The following is a 21,995-nucleotide window of genomic DNA, read 5'->3' on the forward strand; positions in this document are numbered from 1 at the left end:
GGTAAAAATAGTGCTACGGAGGGTCAGTTACTTATGATTTGTTTCTTAGTAAACCATTGAATGCAGAACTAAACAGTTTTAAACAAACTATTCTTGTGATTTACGCGTACAGTAATTTGCATTAATATAATCAGAATTCACGTTTGAGAACATGACTATGTTGTCAGCTCCTTGCTAGCTCGCTAGTGATGGTTGTCTGTTAGTGGGGACGCCTGCAAAACAGGGACTGCAATATAGGTACACAAGCGGCGCGGGAAGCATCTATCTGATCGAAGGCAGTCAATGGGACCAGTAGTTGGACCAGTAACAGTTTTAAACGATTTTATCTATTCAATTGTGAGTAATCATTAAATTGTTATTCAACAAAATTGTATATGGAAAAGACACACCGAATCACAGATGCAGATGAGGTTTAGGCACAAAAATAACAAGTATTCAATATTAATTTCATATAAAGCAATATTGCTCAATCTTTTATGGGCATTGGATTTTTCCTATGAGAACCAACCAATCACAATAAGGTAGACCAATTTTCCCTTCAATTATACAGGGTGTCCCGGAACTCTCTACCAATATTTTAGGTCATTGCTCCTGGGTAAGAAACATAACTAAATATCATATTTAAACTGTCCGGAAGTCCTTAGTTACTCACACAGCCGCCATTTTGTTTTTTTTTTCAGTTATTAATTTTTTTTCTAAAGTATGGTTAAACATACGAAATGGAAACTTTGCACAAACATATATGACAACTAGAAAAAGCTACCAAAAAATTATCACGATTTTTCAAATTCATAAAACAAAATGGCGGCCATTTAAAATTTTTGTAAAATCAATGGTTTTTGAGTTATTTAAGAAAGAAAATTTTAAATTGCCGCCATTTTGTTTTATGAATTTGAAAAATCTTCATAATTTTTTTGTAGCTTTGTCTAGTTGTCATAAATGTTTTGTGCAAAGTTTCCATTTAGTATGTTTAACCATTCTTTAAAAAAAAATTAATAATTGAAAAAAAAATATAATGGTGGCTGTGTGAGTAACTAAAGGGCTTCCGGACAATTTAAATATGATATTTAGGTTCGTTTCTTACCCAGGAGCAATGCCCTAAAATATTGGTAGAGAGTTCCGGGACACCCTGTATAACCATTGTCATTGAGTATTGAAGTACTTAGGTGTGTTTTATTTACCAGACCAAGCTGAAGCCAATTGTTTGTTTAAAAGAAAATAAAGTTGAATTGAAAGTTAAAAGTTGGCTCTATCATAGATTTTGCTACAATTGTAGTCTAGGTCCATTCTCTATTTTAGTTTCACCAAAGATTGTTTCACATTTTTTGGTTTTTGATAATGACATGAAATATGCTGTAGACCATTTTAATAAGTTTAACCATTGACTATGATTGAACATCCTCTTGGGTAGCCTATGATTTGGTGTTAAACTCTCCAGGGCTCATAACTTACTGTAAATTTCATAATACCTGAAAGTTGTCTAAAGAAGTACCATATACCTTTATGACAAATGTTTTACAATTAAAGTCTTCTCGGAGAAACAATTGTTATTACAAAGTTAGGGAATTCATGAAACTTGTCGACTGCCGCCCTTAATTTGTGGCTTTTTGAGTTAAGTAGGAAAATTTGCCCTTCCTCTTGCTGATGGGAAATGCATTTGTGTAAAATATTTTCTAGTAATTAAAGAATCTGGCTACATCTTTTACTTGGAATTCTTTAAATGATTGCACAGAAGTGTTTGTGGTAAAAGTTTGAACCCTGCTTTATTAATGTGTCACAGTGACAAAGAGTTGGCTTACCGTAAAACTTGGATTAGAGTTGTGATGCAAGTTGTTGGTGACATGATTTGTGAAGATGTCGCTGTCACACCACAGTTTAAACTTTACACCTTTGCAGTCACAGCTGATACACGAACTAAAACACGAAACAGTTTGAAACATGCCATTGTTGTTGCTTCTTTAACTTTTATTACTTCACTAGTAGCTGACAGTTGCTTCAGTTGCCAGCAAAATAGTTTAAATTATGTAACTGCTTAATATCAATATCAATATCAATTATTTAAGATGGGGACGCCACTATGTGCGTATTTTAACCCAAATATGAGTGTAGGATGAGTGACGCGATCTTGTAGTCTTGTTAGTGACTAAGGCCGACATGTTCCTTAGACACAGCTGTTAATTAATAGCCCATACAGCTAATGGCAACTAAGGGACCTACGGTTGATAGTGGAATCCGAACCACATTTTTCCTTGTAATTTACGAATTGGTCTAATTATCAGGATAGTACTGCGGATAGTCGTAGTACTCACTAGTGCGGACGTTAATCCACACCAGGGAGCATCGCATCCACAGTGCATCCCTATAAATATCCACAATTCGTGATCTCCTAGTAGCTGGATTACAGGACGACGGCACCCGTCCCAGTATGAATAGAAACTGCATTCAAGATATTAGCAAATCTAATTTTCATAATATTTTATGAACTAATATTGACTCATTTGGGTTTTAGGTATTTCTATCATAGTCAGATTCGAGCCAAATGGCATGAGATTTTTTACTTTCCCAACTCTATTTAGCTCTTTATCAGCATTCTTTGTGTGGACAATCCAATCAGTCAGATAGGATTCGTTGTATCGAGAGGAGAAACAGTCTGATAAATTCAGAACAATATTTGGCTGCGAAATAACTGGAATTTAGTTTATAACTGATACTCCACTTAAAAAAAAATGCAAAAACTAATAATAAACTTACTAAGATTGGATTGGTAATAAGATTGGAATGTAGCATTGAGGTTTTCAAATTCTATCCAAAATATCTTCTTGATAAGCATTTTATACGATTTAATCAATATTAATATATTAAATATTTTATAATGGTGGTCTATTTATACCAGTGACACCAATACCAATCATCGGGCTAAATCACTAAATCAGAGATTAATAATGATAAATGACTCTCCAATTAGGCCTGATGATGACCTGATGATTGGTTAGCTGATCGTAATTTCTTTAATATAATTACGGCTTGTACATTTTTACAGTGTAGTAGTCCTTAAAATTGCTTTGTACTAGAACATACTGTTTCTACAGGCTGAGGTATGGTACAAAATTGGTGTAGAAACTAGTTAGAAGAATTTTCCAGCATTACCATTAGTAACACCATTTTTTCATATTTATTAGTAAACCAAAGGCTATATAACACCATCTTGAAGTGTGTATATAAATACTAGCTGTAACCCGCGGGCTTTGCCCCGTTTAACTTCTTAATTTTCAAGATTATCTCGTTCGCATGGCTCAATCACGTCCTGGTTGAAGTTTGTTCGCTACGCTCACTCACCTTTAGGTTGGAGCTCGTTCGCTGCGCTCACTTGCCTTCAGGTTAGCTCGTTCGCTACGCTAACTCGCTTTCAGGTTGAAGTTCGTTCGCTACGCTCACTCACCTTTTGGTTGCAAATTAGCTGTTGTAATAAATGTAAAAGAAATAATAGTGCTGCACCCTGTTGGTAATCCTTGTAACTTTAATGCTATTGAACATCATAGAACAGAACCAACTTGTTTAATTGAAACAGCTGTTAAGATTCAATAATTCCATTTCTCATAAGGTTAACATAGGAAACTCCAGAGCCACTGGGGTGGAGCCCGAAAGGATTTTTGAAATAAGAATATGCCTATATGTTAATCGGGAATGTGAGCTATCATCATGCCAAATTTCAGCACAATCCGACCAGTGTTTTTCGCGTTCACTTGTCACAAACATACATCCATACATCCATACATCCATACATCCAAACTTTCTCATTTATAATATTTGTAGGATATGTATTGGAATGTGTTAAAATTAATTTTATCATGTTAGTATAAAGTCCATCATTGAATTTCAAACATCAACAATCAGTAATTTACAGCTACTGACTTGTCTTCGTCTGTTGCAGAACCTTCAGGTTGGGTGAGATGCTATGACGGAAGTTCCTCTCAGCAGCCACGGTGGCGGTCAAGCCTGGAATGTTGACTCGTCGCAACTGGGTGTTGCGCACCAGCATCGTCCTCAACATCGTAGTGCTGCTGTACGTCGGCACTCACGTGGCCTCCAGGTAAACTGCCATTCAGTGAAAATCCATAGTCATTTGGCCAGATTTTGATACAGTAGAATTTGCGAGTGGTATTAATATTGTAATACTATATTGGGAAAAAAAGTTTAAAAAAGGTCAGTGGAAAAAATGTATGTTTATTCGTTATTAAATCAAACACTTTCATTCAATTTATGTGTTTTATTCAGTGATGCATACCAGACAAATAGGTAATGTGGGGTGGGAAAAAAATCCATTCTGGTGAATTCTCTCGGAAAATGTTCGATACATCTATTAAGCCGGGTTTACACGCTACGATAAAACGTAACGATTTGTCTGCAACGACAAAACGTTCATGCAAGACGGAACGTGTAAACTGGTGGTCGTTACGTTTTGTCTGAGTTGGAGTGAGGTTGGAAGGTTGGTGGAAATTTCCACCAATTTCTTTAGATCGTAGCGATTTTCTGTAGATCGTAGCGACAAGTCGTTGCGTGTAAACGGTGACTCGGTCATCTTTGCAACCTGTAGACCCTCCGATGTCGCGTTGGTCCAGTTAACAGTTGTGTAATTGTACTGTGTAGTACTGTTGTTTTAACCGCTGTGGTATATTTGTACTGTGTAGAGTAGTGTAGTATATTTTTACTGTTTTGTGTCACAATTGTCACTATGTCAGACATAAGTCAATCCTCTCGTGACTTTTTAATAGAGTTTAGGCCAATGTAGAATTAATCAACAAATATAAAGAAATTAACCCGTCTGCAGACAGGGCAATTGTCATCAACTTGCATGTTTCAGGTATTATTTTGCAGAGGGATGTTTTAGAAATGAGGGTTGTGAATTCCAAGTCTTTGAAACTTCTACCAGTTGCAAGGAATCGTAAAGTTGCACTGAGTCTTTCGTGGGGAGATGCTGCCTTTCTAATTATGGTGTTTTTTTATATGTGGAGAAACCATGCTCAATAAATCGTTGTAGGTATCCTCAGTCATTCTTAAGTAGTTCCTCCAGTCAGAGGGTTCGTTCCTCAACTCCTTTAGCAACTCCACATGAGATAACTGTTTTTTCAGTAGCCAATGCCGACACCACTTACTTCTAGGTTTTATTTTCCTCTTAAAACTTGTTGCTACAGAAATAATGTAAACAGACCATAACAATAACTCATCCATCGTCAAATATACAGGGAGCCTATTAACTACTTCACAACAAGATACATCTGGGAGTGATTTGAGAGCCAAAGTTAGAGAAAAAGACGGAATGTGTAAATGGTCCGCTCAACCTACGACAAAACGTAACGATTAGTCGTTGCAGACAAGTCGTTATGTTTTATCGGAGCGTGTAAACCCGGCTTTAGAGTCTAGTTATCAAGGTAGACTTCTCAAAATAACTTGTTATAGAGGTTCTGAGTTACTTAATGATTATATAAAATGTGTAAGAGGCACTCACATAGTGTGCTGCAATCTAAATTGTATTTTCTCCCTTTGTTAAGTCCCTTGTGGTGTGGGACAAAAAAACAAAAGGAATTATTAAATCTTAGTGGCAACGGAAATGGACTTTAAGAAGTTCTTGGAATTATTTTAAAAGTTAATGCAATAGTTTTTATTAACAACAAGAAATATATGTTAAATTGTCAAAATGCAAAGATTTTTTATGCAGAATGGACATTTTTTCTAAGTAGTAAACTTCACATGACGGATCAATATACTTTGTATGCATTCTAATATCACTTTAGCTGGATTCTGCTTGTACAAGAAGCTCATTTTTCAACTCCTCGACCTAATGGTAGTCTTGATAAATGATGTAGGATTTTGTTCAAAAGCAAAATCGAGCATCAATGTGATGTATCAAAACTGTATGATAAACAAATAAACATCACTTACAGAGTATTTATAAACTAATGTTACATCACTATTTTTAATTGAAAATATTTTGTATTGGCGGTGTTTTTAGAGATAAATTTATTTCATCTTAAATGTTTTTACCAATTATTTACTTAATACATAATTCATACAGAATTACAATTAATAGTAGTGATTTACTTCTGCAACAGCAATAGTTTCGGAATTACTGGTTTTTAAAGTCATAGGCTTCTCCACAATGAACTGAACATTAATTTTCATCATCTTTTACCTATGACAGTCCCAGTATTGCAGTGTTGGGGCAGGTTTGATTAGTCAACTGTTTATACTGTTTTAGCAGTTTGACTCCATAGCAGTATTGTAATATTGTGGCAGGTTTAGGGGTGGTTTAGCAGGTGGGCCTACTCAGTTTTTAGACAGGATGTCCAGCCCACCAAGGGATAGGGTGAACCAAGAATTGTACCAGAATTTTGATTTCCAAAGAAAACATAGTAAATTGTATGGGACCAGGAAATTGGGAATAATTCCTGATGGATTATGGCTGATTACCCATAATCCACAGCAGATAACAGTGTGATATGGGTATTACTGTGTTGGCATACAGGATGGTCAGAAGGCCATGGAAATTCCAATGATAGGTTTTGAGTTCCCCAGGTATAAAATTTATAATATCCATGTCAAAACTTCAGGGTAAAACAGAAAACAAATGTATCAGCACCAAATATTGTACATTTAAGAGTCTTTAATAGATTTAGGTTAACTTAAAATAAAAAAAATATTTTAATACAAACATTTTTATGTGTTAATTTTTGTGAATGCAGCCATGGTTGTTAGTTCCAGCCCATCGCCATTACGTCTCACTCGTTGTTTTGGGATTATACATTATGTTGCAATGTTAGCAGGAATGGAGGGCTGGACATGCTGGAGGAGCTCCAGGCTGGCGGACGACAGTTAGCGTCCCTGGATGTAGTCCCGGACTCTGGACCTCCGGGCTCAGATAACCCTGACGTCGGCTCCCCTCCACACACCCATACTGCTGCTCTAGTACAGGGTGAGTCCAAACTGCTCATTGCTATCCTTCAAAAGATAAGATTAGATTAGATCGGGACTATAACACTCCAGGTAGCACAGTTAAAGTAAAAGATTAGTGAAGGATGCGTTGAGTGGATGAGGTTATAGCTTTGTTACATACTCAGCGGGTTATTCTAGATCACTTTATAAAAAAAAGATGAATGATCAAAAGTCCGAATTATAAAAAGCTATGAGTTGTTCAGAATTGAACCAGCATCCTTCTAAATAGTAGGCAAACGCTAAAAATACTCAGCTATCCAGCTTAAGGTTTCTAGTTTAAGAAAAAAACAGAAATTTATAAATTGTTTATGTGTTAAAGAAGTGCAACCCTATACTACTGGTTATGTGCCTCTATACCAAATTTAGAAGTTGTCAGTACAATATTTAGAATGATCGATTTTGGACCCAACCACCATTCGTCATTGGCTAATTAATGACGCTTTCTCACGACATTTCCATTTTAGATACTAACAAGGGCATTGTTTAGAAGATTCCTTTTTTGAAAACTCTGCAAAATAGTTCTAGCAAGAAATACTTGTAAAATATTAATGGCCTATGCTGTAGTGTTCCCAAAGAAGCAAGAATTGAGTTTAGATCTTAACAGAAAAGTCGCAAATAGCCTAATTGTTGTTGGTGAAGTTGCTACAATTGTTTACAAAACTACATTGTCATGTTTGATGCCAGGTACTACGTCTCCTCCCGGACGTCAGAGCACCACTGTAGCCACCTCAACAGAACATAAAGAGGTAAACTGCTCACTAATATCAGTCATGTTACGAATGTACGCTAAATATCCGTGGTTTGTTTTTTTTTTCCAATATGAATTAGAAAAAAAACTTGGTAGTTGTAATAGGATCATTATATTGATCTAGTAATCAGAGTTTCAACCAATAAAGTTGTCATGTCAAGTAGTCATATAGTCTGTACGATAAAACCAGTCTCCTAACCCTTCATCTACTTGGGGACTGGCCTGGCCTTGAAGCATTGGCTAGTCTTCAAGTAGATGAAGGGTCAGGAGCCAGGTTACATCATACAGACCTTAACACATTAGCTACCAACTATACTCATCCCTCAGTTACAGAGGAGTGTCGACGGTCAGTAGGAAACGTGTTAATAAAAACATATATAAATCAAACCAAGCTTATCACAGTTTTCCCACCCAAAGCTGTTGATGAAGTAAATTTAGTGAATTTGTTAATAGGTTGTAGTGCTTAATAGGTTGTTTAAGTGTATCTTAACAAAGTCTGAGACACTAGCCACTAGGCTAACAACAGGGTCCAAATCATCTACACATAATTTGCTTCATCTATGTGAAACCTAGAGACATTTAACAGATTGTTTACTCCACAAATGATAATATGGCCACAACGGTTGACATATTCTGATTAGCGATTAAAATACTGACATATTCTGACAGATGCAATTGACTAAGTCCACGTTTTCGTTCAGTCGGTATGAACTATGTGAATGTGTAGGTGAGCAGCACAGAAGGTATGGAGTCTCAGCGGTCGCTGGCAGACATCATAGGTTGTGTGGACCGTACACTGGAGCCTCGTACAGAGATGAGAGGGGACTACTGGGTTTTGTACAACTACGTACCAGCCTCGCGACAGTTCCATTGCTGGGAGAGCATCACCTACACCACACACGCTGACTTCACCTTCCTAGACAACCTGGAGGTGAGACAACAGAACATATCTTAGTGCAAGTAATACAAAAGATTTATTAAATAACTATCAGATATATTGAATTACAACTAATTTACCTTTGATAAAACTTTTTTAAATGCTGATCTGGTCAAACTACATTTGGGCATGTTTCGAAATTATGTTAAACCTTTTCTGAAGAAATGAGATTAGTTTTTCAGGATTCTTGGTGTGTGAGAGATTAGTTAATTAATATGTTGGAATTCTTGAGCCATAGGAGTAAAGAGTTCTAATGTTTACTGTCATCATAGTGGAGCGCTCATGAGTCATTTACTATAAAATTAGAGTTTTAGCAACTAGCAATAACATCAATAAAAAATAAGAGGGCCTAGGAATAGCTCCTACACTTAATTTTTTATAACTCTTTACTACTATAGGCCTTTGCCATACGAAAGTCATAATTCATATTATTAATTCAAAATACCAATCTATAAAAAACATTAAGTTGCTAAAATAACTTAAATGTGCCTTCACGAGGGTCGTGAGGACAGTTGTTGACGCAACCCGTATGACTATGTCTATCTATCTACCATAAAATCTGCGCTGAATGATGATAAACGTGGAATGGAATTTGGCTGGTTCTCTGTATAACTGTGTTGTTATTTGACAGACGCTGCTGGAGCGATGGCAAGGACCGATCTCGCTGGCGCTGCACGCCCCCGGTACAGACCTCACCCCTACTCTGGACACCATCCGCTACCTCCACGAGTGCACGTCGGCACCAGTCTCTGAATACGTAACTTTCCATGTTTACTTCCCGAGCAAACATGTGCCCAAACAAGTTCCTCACTTAGATAAAATATTTAGCGAACACTTTAACTGCTCCAAGCCACCGCCTTGGACGGCGATTCCGGCCAATACGATATACAAAGCTCAAAAGAAACTTTTATACCCGGTGAACGTGGGCAGGAACATTGCACGTGAGAGTGCGGTTACTCACTATATCCTGCCGAGCGACATCGAGCTCTACCCTAGTCCCGGTGTGATCCCGGACTTCCTGGAGATGATCAGGAGGCAGGATCCCCCTCTGCTGCGGCAACGACCCAAAGTCTTTCCACTCTCCATCTTCGAATTGGAGTCCAACATGAGCCTTCCAGTAAATAAAAGTGACTTGGTGAGTTTGTACGTTTGTGTGGAAGGTTGCCTGCCTCACAAGCTTATAAAAGTAAATGTAATGTATATGTTTATTCCATCATTCGTGTCTGTTATTGTACTCTTTCCGATACTTTTTATAATAAACTTTTACATATTATGATATGTATCACTCACATAATTTGTATGAAATGGGGACGCTACTAGGGCGTATTTAAAAAAAATGTGTGGAAGATAAGTGGATTGTGGGATAAAAGAGACACTTTATGTAGCTTTTTTACTGCCTGAGATCAGCTGTTTCAGTAAGAGGTTGGCCTTGAAGAGATTTGCTGTGTAAGTCGAACTTTGGAACAGTGTTTTAACTTAGTAGACAAAGAAATTAAAGTTCTTATAATACCCCAAGTCTTTAAACACTGGAATGGGGAAAAGTATATTTACCGTTAGTATACTTAGAGCTTACAAAATAATATATCTTCACACTCAGAAACTGTAAAAAAGACTTAAAATGATATTTAATAGCTATTTTTAATCAATCTTGTCCTCTATGGTACATCCATTTACGTATGAATTTAGAAACAGCATTTACTCAAATGAATTGCAATATAGGTCTCCATGTTGAAAAATGGATCGGCCATTCCATTTCACAAGAAGGTCTGCCCAGGGTGCCATAACGTGCCCAAGTCTAAGGAATGGATGAACACTCCTGCCAGTGACGGCCTCAGGGTCTTCCACATCGGGAAGCGGACAGGCTACTTTGTACATTGGGAGCCGATCTTCATCGGAACTCACCAAGACCCACTGTACGACGAGAGGCTCAGTTGGGAGGGCAAGAGTGACAAGATGACTCAAGTATGTTCAGGAATATTCTCATCTTTCATATAACTGTCTCCATTTGGTTCTCTCGTTGACGATCTCATCCTAGCTGTAGTTCATGTACCGTAACAAACTTTTATCAAAAAAGATAAAAGATCGTAGTAGAATGAGCGACTTGTAGAGAATTAATTTTCTCCTTTAGTTTTTGATTCTTTAATAATTTAGACTTAAAATATTATGTATTATACAGTGAACATTTCTTTTTGGTTTGGCTTGGTGAACAAGTCAATGTATGTATACACAGAAATCAGTAATTTATTTTAGATTAGAACACTATGTTGCTGGCTCAACTGAACTGTGTGGCTGTGTCCATTAACATTGTACGAGGGCTATTCAGAAAGTAAGAAACGTTCATTCTGAATCCGCTAAGCGCGCACCGATCTCATACATTTTGGTGCGTGCCTACTCGGCAACTCAGTCGGCATCCAGCCGTGACAACGGGATCATCCTAGCGCTGCCCATTTGTTTGTAATTTTAATTTAAGATATGCATTGCGATTGAAAATGCCGCCAGTAGTGAGGTGCGGTCAGTGATACGGTTTTTGTTGCCAACAAACTTAAAACCGATTGACATTTATCGCCAAGTGTGTGAAGTTTATGAAGGAATTAATGTTCTTTGCAAAAATGGTGCATTCAGTTTTAAAATGGCCGAACTCATATGGTTCATGAGTCATGACGAAACCTTTGACTATCAATACAACTAGACATTCCATACCCATGTTAAATTTGTAGCCAGCTTTTTATCAAAATCGTCGTAGTTGATACGAAACTAAAGGCGGGGACACACTTGTCATACACCCTTCCGATCCGACTCCGATCATACTGTGGTACGACTGTCGGAGAGGGGAATGGTACTTAACTTTGAACGCGGTTGTTTACACCTCTCCGACACGCGTCACGTCATACTCCGATCCTACTCCGATTTTGGCTCCGATCACGCACCGACACTGCAGTCTATTCGTTTGTCGGATGCAGGATGGGTTGTTTCTTAAAAATCACCTTTATTCTTAAGATTTAAGAATAATGGTTTAAGATAAATATATGCCGATGCTTGATGTGAAATCTGTGCGTGCATACCTTCAATTTGAGACATCGATCATGAAAATCGGACGGGTAGAAGAGCCAATCGAACTCAAGAGAGAAAACCCAATGTGCTTAATATATAAGATGGCACTCAAGTAAACCACCTATAACTTTCTTTCCATACAGAATGAACCCAAATTCTTCGTTTTCCACTGCCCTTCAGAGATGTCTGACTTTCTTCCTCTTCATCTAGACAAACCACCATCATGGCTGAATCCCGTAGTCCAAAGTTTTTGAACATGTTTACCACCTTCCGCACGTAGTTTACAAATCAGACTGGCAACTGTTGATTGACCGGTGGAGGAAATCGGGCATGGGTTGGAATCGTGTATGACATGTGTGTTCACCCCCTCCGATCCCGCACCGATCCTTCTGGAATCCCGCAAATCGGATCGTAGTAGGATCGGAAGAGTGTATGACAAGTGTGTCCCCGCCTTAAGGGCGGATGCCTGAGCTTCCTGACTGATGGAACTGGTCGCTAGCTAAAACCACCAATTCACGATAACGAATCAGCTAAACTATGTGTGACAATTTCAAATAACAAAGTCCATGAAACTTGAGGGAAACAAAGCAATCATCAGTTTTCAGTTGGTGGAACAAATGTCAAAATATGACCTTATTTTGAAGGTACTTGAAAAGAAAGTTTTTTTGTTAAGATAAAAACTGACAATATAAAATAGTGCTCAAATTTATATATGTTTATTAACGTAATTATATTTATAAAATATGGTTATAATGTTGTACGTCAAAGACTACAGACAATTTTTATGCCGTTTCTGACTTTTTCACTCTGTTTCAGGGCTACGTCTTATGTGTGTTAGACTATGAGTTTCAAATCCTAGACAATGCATTCCTCGTACACAAACCCGGGATCAAGACACTGAAGAAGGATCCTGCAAGAGCGCTTTTAGCAGGAAAGACCAACTCCCTCATCCGCAAAATCATCTTCCCCGAACTTCGAGTTCTATTTGGAGTAAGAAAAGGTTGCGCCGTCTGACAGTCGTATTTTTCTCCTATGTTTCCGCATTTCCTGTTCAGGTATTAATTTCATCTTATTTTTGTAAGCAGAATAATATGTGTTTTAATGGTAAGTTTGATATTTTTAAACTCTTCTTTTTAGAGATTCTATAAACACTGTTGAAATTTGTTAATCAATGATTTTGACACTTATTTCAATCCTTTTCACAAACAGTACAAGTAGGCCTGTGGTTTTGGCACATTATGGAAGGCACAGTGTAACATAAATCTATTTAGTAGGGTTTGCAAAATTGAATTAATTCATTTATTCAATTAAATATATTAAACTATTTATTGATAGTAGAGAGAAGAAAAATATTCTAAAACATTTGAAATCTTAACGTATGAAAGCAATTAATTAGAGAATTAGCCATTTCCGGACTTATGATCCTACATTAAAGCCAACATCAAATTCAAGATAGTCTATAAAATCCCACACGAAATGATCAGCATTTAAAAAACGTTTAGAAACACAAGGCATGCCATACTGAAATTTCTAAACAAACTGTTGCACGTTGCATAACTCTACATGTGTACAGACAGATTTTCTCAATTGGCGTTAACTGGTGAACACCTCCACTACAATACCAGAAACAAAACCAACATTGCTTTAAACCGCGGCAGATTAGAACTTTACAGTAAAAAACCAAGTTATACCGGCTCCAAATTTTACAAAAAAATTCCAAATGAAATTAAATCGGCAAAAAGCATGGTGGGATTTAAGAGGGGTCTTAAAACATTTCTCATCAACAAGGTATTGTATTCCCTTGATGAACTTTAAAATTTTAGAAGGAGTGTTAATTTTTAATTTGTATAAACTTATGTTAGATTTTAAGAACTTTGTATCTATTGAATGTAAGAACATTGTAATGTAAAAACATGTAAGAGGATGACACTATTCATGTACTTTGTTCTTTAATGAATAAAGAAATTGAATTGAATTAAATTTATGTGTGTGTTTTATTCAGATGACGAGAACAGGGGTGTGGGGTCGGCTACATGTGCGAGGATTGGCTACCCGCACCAGCTGACACCAACTCACCGTGGGACAAATACAGGATCGGACCATTGTGAGCGGACAAACAAAGTGTCTTAATAGCTTAAAGCCATTTTTGTGATTTATATTTTAGTATACTCTATAGCCTGATGTGAATGTTGTGGATGGAGTCGTAAGATACGGTTGTTTACTGAGCATATCTGGTTTGGTCAAAGACCAAAATTACTATTAGGTGGAAAACTTGTCAATGTTTAGGCTACTTTGCTGCAGACCATGACGTGATAAAAGACCACTTTTAATTTTAATAGTTGTGATGATGTTTTTTAATGTGGTTGGTTGATGATGTAAAAAAAACCTACTTAGAGTTCCATTGTTAGAAAAAGTATTCTTTTTACCAGCAAAGTTTTGCAGTAGAGTTTTTTATATGGAAGTCTATTTGAAAATGTAGTACAGGTAAAGAAAATGATGTGTGTTCAGAATCAAAATATTCCGATCCATTTTACTGACACAATTAGTTTCTGTGTGCCAATCTAAGTTCGTGAAATTTTTCATTTAAAAACCAAGATTTACTATAATGTAAAATTTAAATTTTATAGCAACCTATAAATGGATTATGCTATTATATGTGAAGGGATTCATTGTTTAACATGTTATTTAAAAACAAATCTATAACCAGTATATATTTTTATAGACATAAGCTACATTTCATAGTTGGTGGATCTTTATCACACTTTTGTGTTTTTCGGCCGATTTGTGTTGCTTACTTTCAAGTTATGTTTTTTCGTAGGTTTTTAAATATAGTAGTGGTCAAGAAAAATTAGTGTTTTAATATTTTGTATTGGTTTTTGCCAAATTTTAATTATGTCAAAACTGACACAGTGAAATAAATAGTCTTCAAAAACACTTAAAATGTTTAGTAGTTACAAAAAAGTCAACAAAAATTTCTTAAATTAATGTTTTCCCTCATAAGAGTTTGAATCAAAATTAAACTAACGTCAGTTTATATTGCTCAAAATTTGTAAAATAATAATTCTTATTTCCTGAACTTGGATTGGAACCTGAAAACAACAGGCCTGCTTGTTGCACTGTAAAAGTCCATGTAGAACATCAATTATCAATCAAATGTGTGCCTTATTTGTCTTACTGCTAGTCCTGATGTGAGATTTGTGTTTCTCTGTTACTGTATACTGATCCTATAACATAGTCATTTTTAGATTAGTATTTTAGCATCAGGGTTTACTATCGTACTTGTAGTACATTTTTGTGCTTTGAAAACCATTCTATTTGCAGCAATCCACAGATTTAAAAGTTAAAATTTGAAGCTTATAATACGCTTGGAAAAAACAAGTTTTTTTCACAAGACAAAACTTTGAAATAAGAAACATTTTGTATATTTTGCAAATAGAATACATCTTAACTAAGTATTATATTTATAGTTTATATTCGCTTACAACTGTTATTTATTATAGAATTATGTCGATAAGTAATCAGTGGTTCTAGTAAAAATTTCCATCCTGCATTTAAGTATGGTGAAGTTAGGCTTTTTATAGATTTGTAAATAATCTTGTAAATTGTTTTTATATTTATACCTGCAGATATTTTTATGGTTTGATATGTATATAATAATTGAAGTATACTGAGATTGTGCAAAACGAGTCCATTACAGTTGTAAAGTTAGCTATTTTGTAAATACTGTTTTGCAATTGTAAGCTGTCCGAGAATGTGTTAACAGTGGTAAGCCTATTTTGTTAAGACAATGAAAAGTGATAAAGCTTGTTTTATTTAGTTCAATATAACTTTTTGTATTTTAAAACTGTTCATGTGTTATGCTCATTTTTGTTAGGTTTAACTTGTGATTTCTGTTATTACCTTCTATTTTACTATATTTATAATATCTGGGATGGGCTTTCCAAAGTTTTCAAGCTACTTTTCAGCATAAAATAGACTCCCTCATGTTTGAATTCATTTAGTTCTGACTGGCAACTACTTATGACTCACAAATTCACACATAACATAACCAAATCTTTTCCATAGCAACATAAGATTAAGATACATCTAATACTATTTAATAATTTTGCAAATATGTTTAGTTTATAATGCATTCATTCATACTAGAGGTCGTCCAGTGGTCGAAAACTCAACCAAAAATATGTAACGTACAGACTTCTCTATTTTCACCCCAAGCTGTAAATAAAACATGTGATTGGAATTTCTTCCATTTGTTTTGATTTTCTGTTTATATTTCGTCACTAGCATGGCAACCCATAAGGCCCAGGTTAATGTTATTTTTAAATTTTAAATTAATTTGTTGTGCTTATTTTTTATCTTATTTTAATTTTTAAAGGGATTTTGAAAATTCGACATGAAAATATCTTTCTAAAAGTATGTGTAGATTTTACCTGCGATGCACACGAGTTGAGAAAAAAGGTTTTCTAGAAACATGCTTGGCTATGATTTGTAGCTGCCAGATGCAGGGTTATATATTATAGGAGGATCGTGTAACTTGTGATAGTTCACACCTTTTTAGTTCGCGGTGGTTCTCCGGAAACCTTGCTCTCTGGACTAGTGTTGTTCTCACGGAGTTTAAATTTGGGGGAGTCTATTGTAAGAAATACAATTGGCTACTGACTAATGAGTTGGCTCAGCGCTCGATTTGTAAAAAATGAGGTGCCAGAACTGTAACCCATTTAATGTGATTTGTACCTATCTTTGCCAGTATTTTAATATTTCCGACAGAGACCGGAACCGGACTCCACTGAACCGGAACTCTGTTACGCTGCGTTCCCCAACAAATCGAGCACTGAGTTGGCTTCTAAAACCCAATGATAGTTTTAAGTTAATTAAAAATTTGATATATAACTTTGCCACTAAATTGATTGATCTTGTTTGAACAGAGAAATGTGCTTGTAATGTATGACTAGGCCTGGTGGTGGGGGGGATGAATAGTTTCAGTTTGCAGACAAAACTATGGGAATAAACTTCAAGAGCCGATAATACCTGACACAAGGTAGTGCTTTAGTTATTTAAATGAAACCGCCTAAACAACTCTCCCAAGAAACAAGACAAGTTTACCAGTCACCACTTATTCAAAATTTTGAAAAGCTACACAGTTTTATATCCCTGGCATTCATCTTAAATTAAATATACATTCTGTTACAGATTGTATCTATCGTGTATTCATGAACTTGAAAGACACATTTTCTTGTGAGTTGTGAATTGTTTATATTCTAATTATTAGAGAAAAGTGAGAACTGTGTCATTTTATTGTTGGCTCTTAAGATTATTCCAGAATTTCCTAGCTCAATTTAATATCAAAATGTATTCAAACTATCAAATACCATTAACAATTAACTAAATAAAATGATTTTAAATGTATGTTATTTCTAATTTTTTCTGTTCTTAAATAGTGTGACTTAACCTTCGTATTTTTTTATTGATTTTGTATTTGTTTCTTATTGACTCCTCTAGATTTCATTGTTCTCATTGAATCGTATTCGTATTCAAAGCTTTATGTCTAAGGAACATGTCAACCTTAGTCACTAACAACAAGATCGCGCCACTACATTCATCTCCATTCATGGCTTAAAATACCTACTTTCGTAGGGTCACCATTTCAAAGTAAAGTATTAAAAGTATGAGTTTTTTTTGTAAGATTTTCAAACTAGATAGTAAATGAAAATAATTAAAACTTTGAAATAGAAACTGGCTAGGATTTTTTTGTAACATTTCCTAAACTTTCTCTGCTAACTGAAACTATAAGTACTTATAACAATTGTTTTTGTTAATCATCTTGTAAAATTGTAAATTTTGTAATTTTAAGCAAAGAGATCCAAGTGCCACAGTAGGACTTAAGTCCCTGAACCTTTCTTTATGATATGTATATGTGAGTGATATCTCTTTTATTTAAATTATACAAATTTCTTTTTCAATTGTCTGAGTCTTATTTCCTATTGTTCATTCAGTGGGGCAGCAAACTACGTGTCCCAAGGCTCTTTTCATCGCCTAAATGGTTATAGACATGTTACACGGAAATGAAAGGATTGGCTATAGTGTAATTCTATAGGACCAATTTCAAATTGGTTAAAATCTATTTTTCCTTGATCAATCTGATAACGTAGGTAAGTATATAATATGACTAGCAGAGTACCTGTCCTTCGTACGGGGTTGACATATAAGTTTTAAATGCTTATTGCAGTTATACTCAAGGTTTGCGTTTGCAATGGAGGAGGACACAGTTTTATAAAATTTGCTTTATTAAATTAACGGTATACTATGTTATTACACATATACCATAGCCATAATATTCTACCACTTCACCTAAAAAATTAAAAAATATAAATTATTAAAAATTTGCAAAATATCACAAACTATTTGTGACATTAAAAACATAAACATAACTGTAAACAATCCTATTTTGACAGTTCTCATTGAGTATCACAGTTTTTTTATGCTGCTCAGTTCAAATTAGCTGTTTACATAAATGCAAAAAAAAATTATAGTGCTGCACCCTGTTGGTAAATATTATAACTTTTTATGCTTTTGTATCATAGAACCAACTTTTTTATTTGAAACAGCTGACTAAATTCTTTAATCTATATATTAATTTGAAACTGTTTTTCTTTGTGACAGCTAATTTGAGAGAACGGCTGGGCTTAGAAACTCGGTAGAGGTGTCTAAAGAAAGGTCTTGGTCTGTAGATGAGCCATCAAAAGAGAAACATGGTGAATTCCCTTGGGGCTCTGCCCCAGTGGCCCTTAAATTCCCATCCCATGTTATTCTTATGGAGGAAAACGGGGTTTTTGTCACAGCTAATTTGAGAGAACGGCTGGGCGTAGAAACTTGGTAGGGGTCTCTAAAGAAAGCTCTTGGTCTGTAGATGAGCCATCAAAAAGGAACGAAGTAAATTTCCTTAGGGCTCTGCCCCAGAAGCCTTTAAAGTTGTCTCTTCAGATTTGTTTACATTACGACCAATATGCATAATTCTACACTACTTTTTAACGAAACAGCTGTTAATTTGAATTGTGATTTATTGAATTTGTCAAAATGAAGTACAGTATTTGCAATGGGGTTTAAAATGGATTTTCTTCTGCATCGTGTCATGTTTTGCAATATAATGTTCTATTACCAAATCAGTGGAAGATATCACAGTAACTCTTAAAATTATTTATTTTGGAGTTAACTTATATCTATTGTATGGGTTGGTTTCTGCCTTTTTTACCACTTCTTGGAGATTGTACGTAGGTGGTGTTGGCATATTGCATCTGTAGACGAAACTTGGGTTGGTGTAATTATTACAATGGAAAAGAGCGAGAAATCCTGCACAGTTTGATTTGGGCTAAAAATAAAACTGAATCAACACTGTTCTACATTTATTGAGCAATCATTGAAATAACCGATTTGCAAACAACTGAAACATAGAAAAAGTCATAGAAAACAACCAAGTAGAAGAAATAGAAATAATGTTTTTTTTTTCATTTATAATCGTTATCATAGACAACCTAATGCGGATATGAGAGGGGGAAATTTGTAGAAAACACTAAAAAAACAAGATCATCTTTTTGAAAAAAGATAAGATTACAAAAGATTTTGATTATTTCCAACTGTTGTGTAGATCGTGAGTATTTCCATAATCTTTGAGTTGCCTGTAATGCTTCGCAATTGCTCGAATTCGAGCAACAGGTACACTAGTTCCCTTTAAATATGAATACTCATAAGGTTAACATGGGGAACTACAGAGCCACTGGGGCGGAGCCAGAAAGGATTTTTGAGATAAGAATATGCCTATATGTTAATCGGGAATGTAAGCTATCATCATGCCAAATTTCAGCCCAATCCGTGAAGTGGTTTATGCGTGATTGAACTTCAAACAAACACACAAACTTTCACATTTATAATATTAGTAAGATAACAAAAACTGAATAAAAACGCTATTTGATTGTAGATTGTTTCAAGGCACTATTTTTTAAATTGTCAGTTAAAATCAATTTAGATAGCATGCTTCTGTCCGAGCTCAATTAAATTAACATTAAATATTGTACCTAGCCTTGGAACTAATCGTTTGGAGACAAAACCGGGATGTATCATTAAAAAACAATGATCAGTGGATTTGAAATAACCATCCAACTAAAACTTTTTCTTGTGATAGAATGGTTGAAATGGTTACAATGACTGGGACGTGTGGCGTCGTCCTGTAATCCAGCTACTAGGAGGTCACGAATTGTGGATGTTTATAGGCATTCACTGTGGATGCGGTACTCCCTGGTGTGGATTAACGTCCGCAGGAGAGAGTACTACGACTATCCACAGTACTATCCTGATAATTAGACAAATTAAAGTATTAAGTATATAAAGTATAAAGTAATTCATATATACCAAGGCAAAAATGTGGTTCGGATTCCACTATAAACTGTAGGTCCCTTAGTTGCCATTAGCTGTATGGGCTATTAATAACAGCTGTGTCTAAGGAATGTCGGCCTTAGTCACTAACAAGACTACAAGATCGCGCCACTCATCTCCATTCAGACTTGATTTAAAATACCTACTTTGTATGGTCGCCATTTCATAAGATAGTATTAAGTATAAAGTAAGGTGAGGTTATACAGGACACCAGACTGGACATGATAAAAAAGTCTGATTTCTGATTGGTTTTAGAAAAAAGTAATGAAACTACTAGCAATGGAAAGGTAAGTACTAAAAGAATGATTGAAACTTATAGCTGGTCTCTGACAGATTCTAGTGATACTATATCATACCATAGACTAACCAACACAAGGGTAGTATATTTTATCTATGCTCATACTAATGTTATAAGTGTGAAAGTTTGTGTGTTTGTTTGTTTGCATTAACTACTCTGGTCGGATTGGGTTGAAATTCGTATGATGATAGCTCACATTCCCGATTAACACATGGACATATTTCTTATCTCAAAAATCCTTTCGGGCTCTTGCACCAGTGGCTTTAGCGTTTCTAATGTTTTGTAGGTACCTATTCATATTTAAGGAATTAGAGAATTTTGTCAGCTGTTTCAACAACACAAGTCGGTTTCTGGAATTCAATTTTTCAATAGCATTAAGTTAAATAGTTATAATTTTTACCAACAGGGTGTAGCACTATTATTTTTAGCGAATTTCCCATATAGGAAATAAGCTATTTTGCATATTTCCTCTCCCATTGCAAACACAAAGCAAGGGTATAACTGCAATAAGCATGTTATAGGTACCGGTACGCCAACCTCATACGAATAAGGACGGGTACTCTGCTAGTTTCCCATATAGGGAATCAGCTATTAGGCCTACTGATTGCACAGTAATAGTTGCAAGCGTGAAAAATAAAAAAAATATTATATATGGTAATATTTTATAATGAGAAGGAGTTAAGCATTATTTTTATGAAACTGATTATTTTGTTGTGCATACGTCTACAGAGACTGTCACTTTCCATTTCCAAATAAAATTGCAAATTTAAGTTTTAAAACCACCTTTTAGAACTTATACTATTTTTATTTCCATCAAGTTTTTAGTGTAGGTAGGTACAATTAGAGGATACTGAAAAATACTTTGATAGTCCTCCATTAATTTACTTTGGTATATTGAAGAAGAAATCCCATTATGTGATAGAGTTATTCCTAATCCCTGTCATTTAAATATAACCATTTTATAATTATATATGTAGTACGGTATTAGTTTAATCAACCTCTCAAAGAGCCATGATATGTGCGCACTATAGTCAACTCAATTTCATACCTCAGAGTTTTTGTTTCTCAAATCGTTGATGTGAAATAAAATATGATATGGCGTGCTAATAAGTCGTCCTATTAGTTTAACTTGGTTAAAAAGCTGGCGTATGATTTGACATAAATAACGAGTATTTTATTTATATCAGTGCCAGTTACACTACTTTGTACCATTGACTATTCATGGATTAATAGTCAAAGGTTGTACTTTGAAATATTTGAATTAGTTAAATGTCAGTATATTCGTCAGATATCAGTAATTTACATCAGTGGTTTGATCTTTTGGTGGATCAATTTAATTATGCCCATTTTGATTGAAAAACTGGTGTCAACGTCAACATGGGGACAGAATGAATATATCTCTCTATTACTAGCCAACCAAAGATAAGGCTGAACTGAGTTTCGTGGTAATTTATCTCAGATATTAATGTTCACGTTTCAAAATCAATTAGTTTTCCTCGGTTAGTTTCCTCACAATAGTTTTACATTTCCTATTGTTCTATAAT

General features: G+C 35.2%; 1 protein-coding gene and 1 long non-coding RNA gene across 4 annotated transcripts in view; one reads left to right on the forward strand and one right to left on the reverse strand.

The window, feature by feature from the left end:
- LOC128991439 (beta-1,4-glucuronyltransferase 1-like) overlaps positions 1-17,686 on the forward strand; it is a 169,666-nt gene extending 151,980 nt beyond the window's left edge. For 2 of the 3 annotated variants that reach the window (XM_054414310.1, XM_054414311.1), the window contains 8 exons: positions 3,932-4,090; positions 6,819-6,970; positions 7,675-7,736; positions 8,466-8,669; positions 9,307-9,810; positions 10,395-10,637; positions 12,543-12,781; positions 13,729-17,686. In XM_054414310.1, coding sequence (XP_054270285.1) covers positions 4,002-4,090; positions 6,819-6,970; positions 7,675-7,736; positions 8,466-8,669; positions 9,307-9,810; positions 10,395-10,637; positions 12,543-12,740 — 1,452 coding nt within the window. In that variant the 5' untranslated portion in view covers positions 3,932-4,001 and the 3' untranslated portion in view covers positions 12,741-12,781; positions 13,729-17,686. The remainder of the gene's footprint in view (positions 1-3,931; positions 4,091-6,818; positions 6,971-7,674; positions 7,737-8,465; positions 8,670-9,306; positions 9,811-10,394; positions 10,638-12,542; positions 12,782-13,728) is intronic. The other variant, XM_054414312.1, reaches the window with a different exon arrangement.
- LOC128991440 (uncharacterized) lies at positions 6,727-20,360 on the reverse strand. The gene is made up of 3 exons (XR_008490648.1): positions 20,300-20,360; positions 8,590-8,663; positions 6,727-6,996 (listed from the first exon to the last, which is right to left on the reverse strand). It is a non-coding gene; the product is annotated as an uncharacterized LOC128991440 (long non-coding RNA).
- Positions 20,361-21,995: the final 1,635 nt, after the last annotated feature.

This window comes from Macrosteles quadrilineatus, unplaced genomic scaffold, assembly GCF_028750875.1.
Source record: "Macrosteles quadrilineatus isolate MER2022 unplaced genomic scaffold, UCM_ALF_1.0 Scaffold_4__1_contigs__length_99947679, whole genome shotgun sequence".
NCBI lineage: Eukaryota > Metazoa > Arthropoda > Insecta > Hemiptera > Cicadellidae > Macrosteles > Macrosteles quadrilineatus.